The 11,941-nt window shown below is 36.9% G+C and overlaps 2 protein-coding genes across 3 annotated transcripts; one reads left to right on the top strand and one right to left on the bottom strand.

The window, feature by feature from the left end:
- Positions 1-36: 36 nt before the first annotated feature.
- Positions 37-4,242, bottom strand: LOC141898592 (calreticulin-like). The gene is made up of 9 exons (XM_074784574.1): positions 4,092-4,242; positions 3,598-3,705; positions 3,263-3,466; positions 2,809-2,903; positions 2,556-2,690; positions 2,123-2,311; positions 1,861-2,004; positions 1,654-1,746; positions 37-1,556 (listed from the first exon to the last, which is right to left on the bottom strand). The coding sequence occupies exons 1-9, from the start codon at positions 4,174-4,176 to the stop codon at positions 1,344-1,346; spliced, it is 1,266 nt and encodes a 421-aa protein (XP_074640675.1). The 5' UTR covers positions 4,177-4,242; the 3' UTR covers positions 37-1,343.
- Positions 4,243-4,422: 180 nt separating this feature from the next.
- Positions 4,423-11,677, top strand: LOC141898804 (uncharacterized). Of its 2 annotated transcripts, XM_074784914.1 has the most exons (10): positions 4,423-4,540; positions 4,708-4,930; positions 5,374-6,142; positions 6,673-6,779; positions 7,770-7,854; positions 7,965-8,000; positions 9,109-9,850; positions 10,584-10,789; positions 10,878-11,041; positions 11,176-11,677. In XM_074784914.1, exons 2-10 carry the CDS (start codon positions 4,823-4,825, stop codon positions 11,257-11,259), a joined length of 2,301 nt encoding a protein of 766 aa, XP_074641015.1. In that variant the 5' UTR covers positions 4,423-4,540; positions 4,708-4,822; the 3' UTR covers positions 11,260-11,677. The 2 variants fall into 2 exon arrangements, with proteins under 2 accessions (XP_074641015.1, XP_074641016.1); XM_074784915.1 differs by lacking the exon at positions 7,965-8,000.
- The last annotated feature ends 264 nt before the right edge of the window (positions 11,678-11,941 follow it).

The following is an 11,941-nucleotide window of genomic DNA, read 5'->3' as shown; positions in this document are numbered from 1 at the left end:
AGTTTTTAAACAACACGAACAAACCAATAATTTACGAATACCAATTTTCTTTATTTATAGTTCACTATCTCCTGTACATTATTTTCAGAAAACTTAAAAATTCTACCAATGTACAAAAGCATTGTTTTCGGCTCAAAATTTTGTGTGTGAACTGGATTGACACGTGAAAAGAAGAATCTCCATTGAAAACATGTATGTAATAGTAGTAGTAGCATTTTCAGTAGTAGCATGATGTGAGTGCTCTGTTTTAAGACAAAAAGCGTCCAGAGACATACAGTATGTTATATGAAAATACATACCAACCACACCGAATATATTAACAGTTACCGAATCAAATACATAAAATATCATGTACACATCAACTATTATTAAATAACAAAAGCGTACCTCAGAATAAAAAACAAAACAGTGACAAAATCGTTACTCTTTTAAAGACTTGTTTCCAATCCCTTTTTTGATTCAATTCGGACAAAGTATGAATTAAAGAGTTCAGACTTGAGACACAATTTTCTTAAAACAAAAAGAATTTCGAGCATGTAATGCACAAAGTCAGAATGTGTTATGAGAACCGATATACCGATTTTCGTGAATACAAGTTATGAATGATGACAATCAAAGACACGATGAACAATGGCGTACGGAATTGAAATGAGAACCCAAGGACAGAGATGTATATAGCTAATACTGATACTGACCCTATCTAACACAAACACAGTTTAGCCTAAATGAAGAGCCGTCATCCAAAACGGTGAACTCTTTCACGACACACAAATAGCATGACTTTCTCTTTCGAAAAATTTACTTCAATATGGTCCCCAAAATCTGGAATTTCACGCTTAACTACAATCAAACTAGTCCTAATCAGAGTTGGACAAAATGATTCCGGCATTACATGATTGTCATACTTCTAACATGCCAAGCCCTTCACATATACATACAATACACTACGAGCAACATTTGAACGATATTGGCAAGGATTCGTTCCGAGTGGCAGACCCGGACAAAGAGAGCTAGATCGGAATTGATTGAATGTACCTTATCTATGATATATCAATATTGTAAACAAACAGCCAGCGCCGCTCTGCACGGTTGAAAAGACAAAATAAAAATCTGCCTAATGCCTTGATAAAAATAAACAGGTTTTTCTTTGAAAATACACACAATCGTATCTATGAAAGCGCAACCGCATGGGTAACAACGACAACAAGAGACTTCTAAGAGATTAAATGATGCGATGAGAGATGATCAAGTGAAAATGATGAATCGATAATGCACTTTCATAGAGCGATAATGAGAGATTAATGGTTAGTATTCTATAAGGACAGCATCAGTATTAACAGTTCTTATAATTCATCGTGCTTCTCCTTTTTGTCATCTTTGTTTTCTTCCGAATCCGACGGTTCCTTTTCATCATCTTTGTCTTCATCATCCTCGTCATCCTTATCTTCGCCTTCTTTCTTATTCTTCTCTTCCTCTTCTTTGGCTTTCTTATCTTCTTCCTCTTGCTTCTTCCTTTCCTCCTCGTCTTGTGCGTCTTTCATCTTCTTTTCTGCATCCTATGACGATAAACAAACAACACGAGATAAGAAATATTTCACAAACAACAATGCATGAAAATAAATTCTCTGATGACACACGTCTGATTCAACGTACCTTAGTTTTACCCCAGGTTTCATTTCCAAATTCTTCAGCATATTTTTCATCGTCAGTGATCAACATGTTGTCAAAGATAGTTCCCGATTTAACCTAACAAAAATAGCAAATAAAATTCGTTATTAGACACATCTTTTCCCATTTTGAGGTAGACTTCTAGTAGCATAATCTCAACAATATAATAAGTAATACAATCTTATCACATACCTGCCAAAGATCTAATCCTAACACACCAAAGCTATCAAAACTGTATAGTTTATCATCAGCAGTATATTCTGGGTTGTCTATTTCTGGGTGCACCCATTTGCCTTTGTAAGCAGGATTTGGTACTTGTTTTGGCTTCCATTCTCCCTAAAACGATTCAAGATTCGAGTAAGCCATTAAACTGAGCAACTAAAACAGAGAAGCTTATCAAATACAATCTCAACTTCGTATTAATAATTGATGCCTGTTAAGAGTCAGTATGTACCTTGTATTCAGGGTTATCAATCTGTGGTGGTTCCCACTCTCCGTCCATTTCATCATCCCAGTCATCAGGTTTCTTGGCTTCTGGGTCTGGAATGTGTTCTGGTTTGTCCCAGTCTTCTGGCTTCTTGTCATTTTCATCATCGATAGTCTCGCGCTCGTCCCAGTCTTCTGGTTTTTTTGCTTCAGGGTCCTAAAATCATAAAAACACAGGCAACGCTTAATAAAATGGTCAAGCATGGATGCAAATAAACATAGTGTCAATGCGAGCAGTGTTATATTCTAAATACAGTGTCAAATATTGAGTACACAGTTCAAGAGTTCTCAGACTTAAGAAAAAATTAAAGCAGTTCGTGCAAACATAGAATAACAACCTCAGAAAGATTCATAGGTTCCACTGTATCACAAGGTAAACTGTTGGAATAAGAAAGACCTACCTTGATTTTCTTTGCTGGAAGGAAGTCCCAGTCCGCCTCTAGTTCACCCGATTCAACTTTTTCGTTGTCAATCTTTACGATGTACGTGTTGTCTGGTTTTACGATCAAAGTGTACAAATGCGAAAATACATCATCCTAACGGATAGAAAGAACATTGAAATGGATTAAAGATTCATAAACAAATTTTAGACAAAAATAGTTACTGCAAATACAGCGTATGATGTGATTCAAATAACATTGCCCTACAACATACCTTGCAACGGATCTCTTTCTTAATGAGTAAATTTTTGCCTTTGTAGCTAAATATCACATGGACTTTTTTGGTAGCTGGACCACAGATGTCAGGGCCTGTAAACGAAAACAATACTTTCACTGTAAGAATTGGTTACCCTAAAATCAAGAACAAGCCATGGGTGACAATGACGGGCTCAAACTCCAAAATTACCATGCGTTAGTTTCCATTGCATTTTGGATTAGGTAAATAGGACTAACAGTTAAATTTTGTTAAGACAACTTGAATTTCGATCTTGTTCCTCGATCATGAGGTCATGTCGCTGCATTCTTTGCACTGCAAACGAGACCCCAGACTAACATATGCGCCCAACTTTCATCAAGATCGACACATTTATTATCGATCAAGAACCACAGACAACCATTTCTTAAATAAGCTGAACTGGAAGGTTATAACCAACCAAGGAAAAACTTACCAAACATTATATTGTATGGAGTCTCTCCGTGTAAATCTTTTTGGTTCGCGTCGCTAGCGTAAAGTTTCAAGTAACCACCGCCGCAGTCGATATTCTGTTCATGTTTCACAGAAAACTGGACGACTAGGGTTTTGCCTTCATTCGAAAACGACTCGAACTTTCTTGAGATTCCGTAGAAACGAGCATCCTGACTTGTCTGCAAACCTGTAAAGCAAATTCTCTTATATTATCCTAAAATTCATACGCAAATTTTTCCGACAACAATCGAAGTAAGCATCACATCAGATATGGAAGAAAACTAATTAGAGATCAAACATTTGATAAATCTAACATACCCTTGTCCTTATCGGCATCACCATAGAACTTTCCAGCAGTCCATTTAAACTGTCCTAAGTCTGATTTATGTTCGGACACCACCCAATCATCACCAGCTATAGGATCCTCTGGAAAAATTCAAAACAAACGAAGAATGAGCTAAAGGAGCAAAAGTCAAACGGTTCCTTATGATTACTGCCATTGTAACAGTGAACGAGGACCGAGGCAGTCAGGAAAGACCTGATCTGATCAGTTTAAGAGTAGATGAAACTGAAAGTAACTCTAAGCTTCAGAAAACGGCAAAAAATAACATACTAACATGGACAATTTTTGAATGCATTAAACTGACATAGAATACAGATGTATGGAATGGAATGGCAAATGTCATGTCTGAATTACTGCCTCCACACCGACAGCATCAGCCAGCCGGCTACTGAATTTGATTTTCACTTCCGGGTTCTGGTTTCGAGCAGAATTTAACGTATCAGATCACTATTTAAACCGTCGCACTTACTTTCAAAAGTTTCTTTGAAGTATACTTTCGGTTCTGAAACGGCCAGACCGATCAAGCAGCTGAGTAAAAACACTGCAGACTTCATTTTCGATGGAGACTCTAACTATCCACGGTCCAAGTGAACGGCCAACTAAATGGAGGGGAAGGAAGCTCTAATAACCCACGTGACATACAGCCAGATGGAGCGCGATGATTGGACGAGAATTTTCAGCCAATCGGGGAAAACCACGGTAAACGCCGTCGGCAGTTTCCGTGAACGTGTAAGGACACCTTCGGTAGTTTCCGTACGACCGATGTACTTCAACCGCTAGTTGGCGCTTTCTGTTTCCTGTTTACAAATTTGACAAGTTTTGACATGAACAAATTTTCAAATTTGTAAAATTACTCGAAAATCAATCGATCGATTGATGTTTAAATGACATTGACATTGTGTTTATGGATGTGAAACGGTAAGGCTGTTATTGTTTTACTTGTTCTAGAAACAAAGTCAAAGAAAAGAAAGAAAGGCCTTTTGTATTTTTATGTACTTCTTCAATATTTGTATGTACTTCTTCAATAATTCAATTGCCTTCCTTCAACAATTAATGAAATGAATCGAATTTTGCACTTTTTTCAGGCATTGATTTCGTTATTTCGTAAAAGGGCACAAAGCTTACGGGAAACAGTGGCACGCATAGTCATTAACCCTATTTAAACTACGGCGACGACGACGACGTTGTTAAAAAGTCGAGATGTTTAGACGGAGCAAAGCGTCGGATCTGTTGAACCGAGCGTCGAGTCAGCTGCGAGGAGAGCGTCCAGTTCAAAGCAGTCAAGAAGTGCAAGAAGATGAATTGACTGTAAGTGTTCAATGAAATCATCACTGATATTGTAAGCATGTTGAAATTACTGTGAAATCTTCATAAGAGGTATTGCAATGTTCCCAATATGCTAAAATCTTAAAGAGGCTGCATTCATTGTTTAGCGTATGACATCAGGCTATTGAAATAGAAAGGCTTTCGATCCCTCGAAAAATACAGAACATTTAAGCTTAATTTTAGTGTAATCTCCTATTTTTCACATTAGCTCAATATGTTTCAAATCAATTAGGCCCTATCAACATAATCAGAATATCAAAATCCACTCTAGTAGGGGCAGCAGATATTTTATTGAGAGTGACTGGTTTTAAGAGGGGTGGATGTAAAAATGCAAGGGGTGTCCGCCCCATCTAAAGCCTGTTGTGTAGAACACTGATATTCAGATATTCTTCTGTTTTTTAATGGTTTTGTGATATGTATTTTAGACGTATTTGAATTCACTCAACAAGAAAACTGGTGCAAATCTTCAGAAACCGACTGAAAATATTGCTGGTGTAAGTGACATAAGCGATGTATCTATGTCCAGCGAAGAAAAGAAGAAAAATGAATCACGCCAAGCACAATCGACAACGGGAGCGAATAAATGGTTAAAAAAGAAACCGGTGAATGAGAAACCGGCTGTGAAAATAAACACACCGCAGCGTGCTCCTATTTCTAAGGTCTCCGCTTTGGACAAAGCCGAGGCATTCGCTAATAAATTCAAACAGCAAAAGGAACAAAAAGCGAAATATCAATTTAGCGATAGCAGCGACATGAGTATGAATATCAGCATCGATTCCGATATTGTCAACGAAGTCGAAGGAGTGAAACCGGATATAAAAGAGCGCGCGAAATCCGCACCGAAATCTGACACTGGTAAGAGAAATTTGATGCCTGTTAAGATGCCTTCAGAGTCGACCGGTAAACCGCTTCATTCGCAAAGTTCGGCAATGAAATTCAGTAGCGCGAAGCTGAGCGACGAGGACAGCGCACCGATTGGGAAGGGCAGTAGTAAATTTCTGAAGAAGAAGTCGGATACCGTGCCCGCGAAAAAAGACACGGCGATTATCGGTGACGAGAAAAGGTTGCAAACAAGCGTCGATAGTCCGGCTGTTCCTCGCAAACAACTCAGGTTCGATCTCTCATTATCATCGGATGTGAGTGAAAAGATACCCAAGGAACCGTCTGTAACTTCAACCCCGAGGAAACCTGCCTGTAAGTAGTGAGTTGTTTGAATTCTATCAATTTGTTTACTTTCTGTATTGATTACTGTGATCTTGATTTTGGTTTTATTTGGTTGTACAATATTTTGGTTCCACTCTAAGTTCATGTATAATATGATAGTTTAAAGAGAGACTCATTGGTGGAGTGGTTTTGAGCTGCTGGGCACTGGTCTTGTCAATCTAGGGATTGAATCCTGGTGGCGACAGAGTTTCTTGGTTGAAGGTTCTTCTGTGGTCTCTCCCCAATTGGGAAAAAGAAATATCGAACCCAATAATAATGCCCTGCGTTGCACTCAGTGGGTTTAGGGTATCAAAAAAAATTTCAAATCTTTTAAATCCACTCTCGGAAAATTTTTAAATGAAAAGTTAGACGTATAAAACAATTTGAAAATTTGTATCAGCCTACGCCTAATCTTTTCCTCTACATTTCATGATTTCCACAGATCTCAAACCATCCGGTTAAAAACAGCTTTATAGTGTTATGATTGTTAGATTACTGATATTGAGCCTTTTTCACTTCAGTGAAACAAACATTTAAAAGTAGCATGACAGATGATGAAATTCCGGATGCATTTTCTTCGTCGAGTTCATTTGAAAACTCTCCACGAAAATACTTCGACAGCAGCAAGGTTAGTCATCAAAAATACGCTCGAAATTCTCCATAGTACAAGCAGAAATCTTAACTTATTTCATTGGTCTAATACCACAAAAATTCTTATCAAAACCAGGTTTTACAGCTGTGTGAAAACTTCCTTGTTGATAACATGATATTATTATTAGGTAGTTGAGTTGAAGTATGAATTTTGTGCATCTGTTTCTAGAAATGTGTTTAACCAGACGTATATTTGATCATGAGAAATCATTGAATGAATGCTTCGAATAATGATGACGTTTATCAATGCGAGCCCATGTAAGATTGCCTTGAGGTCACTTGAATATATTAGACTTTTATCCTGGAAGATCATGTTAAACGAAATGATTAAAAGAACTGGCCTTTGATTTATTTTTCCTGTGGTGTTGTTGCTTCTGCAATTTTTTTCTCTCTAATAAACGGTGAAATTTGAGAGTGACTGCTTGGAGAAGTTATTATTTTGCCGTGGACTTAAATCTGAATAATTTGTCATCATATTTTCATCAATGAACAGCAAACATGTCTGGTTATGTGCGTTTAAACCGGTTCATTCATATAGTGGTTATTGATTGACGGATTAATCAGACTTCTGGTTAAATAGTAGCAGCAGTTGATACTTTCCTGTTTCACCAATCAGCATCGAGCATGTGTATGTCGAAACACCTGGCGCGAACAGATTGCAAATATACGAGTAAAGAACTCTTATAATAATTAGAACTATCGATGATGCATTTTTTGTTGGTTAAACAATATTGATAAAAATCAATCATGGCTTGTGAGATTTAATCCGATTTTTTTAATCGATTTTGTTGCAGGTGCCAAATTGATACAGTATTTATAGATTTGTATTTTTCTAGAAAATTGTGCACAGTTTGGGTTGGATATGGGAATGATATTTTGACTGCAAAAAATATGTTGTTTAGTTTGGTTATTGAGCCATCATATGTAGGGAGCCTATGTATAATTGAAAGTTATCTTCTTTATACAGAACCAACTGAAACCAGTGGCTGAGGAGTCACATCTGTCAGTTCCAGATGCAGATTTGAGTTATAGTTCTGATGGCAGTTATAGAGGTATGTGTATCATAGAACTGTATTAAACTGTTGTTGAGAGCATATTTTATGTTGGGGGTATATCGATGATAATTTTCTATACACACATTTTATTTGATGGTTGATTACAGAAGTAGATTCAGAGCCAGAATCTGTCGTATCGGATGGTAAGAGATTTGATGTTGTTGTGTCAGTTTGATAAATTCCTTTTAGAAATCAGTCACCGCTGACCGATGGCCACTGCACCTTTCCAGTCCTATCTCTTAAAAATGACTGGCAGTGTGAATTTATTTTCTTGCACATATTTTGTCTAAGTGTCCCACACATTTCTCTGCACACTTCTTTGTGAAGGATTGAGATAACGTTTTCTGCATCGTTTGGTGGTTGTATGGGACATATTTTTAAAGGTGTTGTACATGTAATTGCAAATTAATTTTTTTTTTTGAACATCAGACTGTTAAAAACTGAGTTGATTCAAAAAACAGGCAAACATCAGCGAAAATAGATCTGGTAATCAGGGTTCTTGCAGGTCAGGAAAATCATGAAATTTCACATTTGTTGAGCTTCTTGAAAAATCGTGGAATTTGTGAAGTCGGGGCCCAGTTCCACAGTTGTGAGTTAACTCTGAGTTAAAATCAATTCATTTTCAATGAGTTAAATTTTACTCACAACTGTGGAACTGGATCCGAGTGTCTTGTTCTTGCTGGTAAAAAAGAATCACATAGAACCTCTAGAGAGAAGAAACAGCTCCCACTGTGGATATTCTTTAATTTGATCAGGGAATTTTGGTCAAGGTGTCATGGAAATCATGGAAATTTCAGGGAATCTTGGATTCTCTCTGATTTTGTAAGAACCCTGTGTAATGTGAATGGTCGAGGATGATTTGCTGACATGTGATATATATATATTATATATATATATATATATATATATATATATATATATATATATATATATATATATATATATATATATATATATATATATATATATATATATATATATATATACATACATACATATATACATATACATATACATATACATATACATATACATATACATATACATATACATATACATATACATATACACATACATATAATATATATATATCACATGTCAGCAAATCATCCTCGACCATTCACATTACACAGGGTTCTTACAAAATCATGTATATTAATTTGTTGGCATTAATGTTTTGTTTGATATTACTCAGAAGACATCTTCATTACAGTATCATTTGACCTCTTCCATCGTTCTGTCTTTCTGCAGTTAACATCATGGATATAGAAAGTCTCGAACTGGCAGTGCCCGTACAGCAGACCAAGCAGAAAGACAAGAAAACTAAGGGCGCAAAACAGGACTTGGGCTCTTCAGCTGTTTCGAATTATTTCAGCAGTTTCGGACTGCAGTCAGTTGAAGATTTGTTAGGACCTACCATTTCTGAAGATGAAGTTATTCCTAAATCACCGAGTCCGAAGCCAAGTAAAAAGAAACCTGGCGATAAGAAAACTAAGACTAAGCATGATAAGCCTGCCACTAATGATTTCTTCAGTAGTTTAGGTTTGCAGACGTTGGACGATTTGGAACCAGTGGTCAAAACTCAGAAAAGCGATGATTCAGACAGTATTCACACGGAAGAAAGTGAAATACATTCCGAACCGGATATTATATCTGACGCGCGGTATAAATACGAAAGCGATTTCGAAAGCGAAAAGAAATCGTTGAAGTCGAAAGCGTCGTCGATACCGGAGGTGCCGTCTACGCGTAGTGTGCCATACTCGGAGGACTTTGAAGAAACAAGCGCTTCAGAGATTAAAACGGAAACGGAAAGCGATACGGACACGGAGAGCACGATTAAAACAGCACCGAGTAGAGAGAGTCGTGGTAGTATATCAGACAGTGAAACGGATATCAGTTCACAAACTGAAACCACCGGTACTACAACTAGGAGCAGTAGCAGCAGTGGAACCAGTTCGAGCAGCTCTTCTTCAACAACTCAAAGCTCTGTCATGTTAGTATAATCAGGCTAAAAAAATGATACCCGCTACCTTGTTTCTCCTATTCGACTAGCACGTTTTGTTAACTGCAATGAAATTTGCAATCTGTTCATGCTGTAATGGTTAGTTACAGTTATGGTTAGTTTGATTATGATTCAAAAAAAGAAAGTAATTTACTGGGTAGTGTTATATAGTACCGGGGGTAATATTGATTGTGTGACGTAAGGGTCATGTGATTTTGTAGAGGGAGGGTGGACGCCATGAAGAAGCGTGTTTGAGATGGTAAAATAAAGCGAAGTTAATCATTTGTCCTCTAAGGGTTTAATCCACTCGATACTCGGTACCCGAAGCAAAAGAGAGAGGAGATCAACGCAGCACTTTATTTTTCCATCTCAAACACGCTTCTTCATGGTGTCCACGCTCCCTCTACAACATCACGTGACCCTTACATCACACAATCAATATTACTATATAACAGTAGATAGCATCCTCCCCGGTAGGGATTCGAATCCCTGCCGATGGAGGATGGGTAGATACGTGGCTAGCCGTGTAAACTTTTAAGCTCAGCAGAAAGGAGAAACAAGGTATCAATTTTTTTAGCCTTACTGATTTCATTGTTATGTGTAGCGGCTATCTACACTGTTTATTGTTTTGTGTATACATGTATCTTCTAGCTGCTACATTGAATCTATTCTGTGCCGAGGAATTTAGTGTCATCTATACAATATAGAATGTTTATTTTTTCAGCGAAGAAAAAACGTCGAAAAAGAAAGACAAAAAAGCTGCCACCAAAGTTGCCAGCGTCGAAGTTCAAACAACAGCCCAGACAGATTTTCAGTATAGCTGGGACACGAGAAATGTTGGTTTGTCCGTGCTGAGCACCGATCGAGGTTTGAATTACTTAGATCCAACACCTATCGCTTGTCACGTAGTCAGTCCCGATTCTATGGAAGGTAAATATGCTCTATGTACATATCTATTGTAGATACATCTGGCAATAATTAAATTCATATTAATTCATCATTTGCAATCTATTTGTAGCTCTCACGGCGTACAGTCCCAGTGTGCTGGCACTAAACGATATGTTGAAACAACAGCTTGCTTTGACAAAACAATTCATTACTAACCAAAGAAGAATGTACAATTCGTTGATATCTTCAATTGAACCGAGTTACAAATACACGACATTAGAGGACACTAAAGAAGTAAGTATTGTAAACACAGATCTCATTTATCTAACGCCTACAAGTCGGTATTAATGCGACGAGTTGTGCATTGAGCAGTCTTCAGTTGTCAGATAGTAAACGAATCATTCGATTTTGAAAATCTCTATTTTAAGTACATTCGTCGAACTCAGAAACCAAGACTTACGTTTGATGAAGCTTTGAAAATGGTGAAAGCGGATATGGCAGAGGGAAGGTGATCGACAGAATGGATGTGGAACCAGTCAAAAACTGCATTTGATTACATTGCTGTATTAATATAACAAACTGCTTTACTAATATGATGATGTATATTATATCTCTGTCTCCGCTAAATTATCTATCGTAGTATGTAGGCATTGGGGCAGATTGATAATAGGGTTTTACCCAAGTAAAACCATAAAAATGTAAATTTTATCGATATACATGTATAGGATAGGCTTTTCTGTTTTAGCTAGCATCTTTGTCATAAAATCTGTTATTTTATGTTAGAATATGAAATAAGTGCTTCAAATAAATATTCCGTCCATGTTTGTCTTACTCCAGTATCAGTACTTGAGATGAAAGTAAATATATTTTTTGATATGCTATATATGGGTAGTATACATGTATACTCTTAGATTTTATACCAATTTAAGATGAGCCAAATAAATGAATATCATCATAAATATCAATTAGCGTTAAGAATTTTGTTTTCTGTTATTCTCATTATCAGAGGAGTGGAGAATTAGGATAAATAATTGATGAGACAGTACTGCAAGCTATGACTACAGCTTAATGACTGTGTACTCTATAAACAGAAGTCTTGGTCATAGCTGCGTATCATGACATATGCAGCTATGGTATTCTAGGCACTTCAGGTCTCGTAGTTGTGTACTAAGTTTTGAATCCTTAAAATGAGTC

The sequence above is a fragment of the Tubulanus polymorphus genome, chromosome 2 (assembly GCF_964204645.1).
Source record: "Tubulanus polymorphus chromosome 2, tnTubPoly1.2, whole genome shotgun sequence".
In the NCBI taxonomy this organism is placed as follows: Eukaryota; Metazoa; Nemertea; class Palaeonemertea; order Tubulaniformes; family Tubulanidae; genus Tubulanus; species Tubulanus polymorphus.
The sequence above is the reverse complement of the archived record's forward strand: the minus strand, read 5'-3'. Positions and strand labels throughout refer to the sequence as shown.

What these genes read in the sequence shown, in the direction of transcription:
- LOC141898592 (XM_074784574.1), bottom strand. Translation starts at nt 4,176, where the DNA reads ATGAAGTCTGCAGTGTTTTTACTCAGCTGCTTGATCGGTCTGGCCGTT. An exon ending in TGATGCCGATAAGGACAAGG is followed by an intron (nt 3,467 to 3,597) that starts GTATGTTAGATT and finishes TTTGCTTTACAG; the next exon opens with GTTTGCAGACAAGTCAGGAT. An exon ending in AGAAAGAGATCCGTTGCAAG is followed by an intron (nt 2,691 to 2,808) that starts GTATGTTGTAGG and finishes TCTATCCGTTAG; the next exon opens with GATGATGTATTTTCGCATTT.
- LOC141898804 (XM_074784914.1), top strand. Translation starts at nt 4,823, where the DNA reads ATGTTTAGACGGAGCAAAGCGTCGGATCTGTTGAACCGAGCGTCGAGT. An exon ending in AATACTTCGACAGCAGCAAG is followed by an intron (nt 6,780 to 7,769) that starts GTTAGTCATCAA and finishes TTCTTTATACAG; the next exon opens with AACCAACTGAAACCAGTGGC. An exon ending in CAGTCCCGATTCTATGGAAG is followed by an intron (nt 10,790 to 10,877) that starts GTAAATATGCTC and finishes ATCTATTTGTAG; the next exon opens with CTCTCACGGCGTACAGTCCC.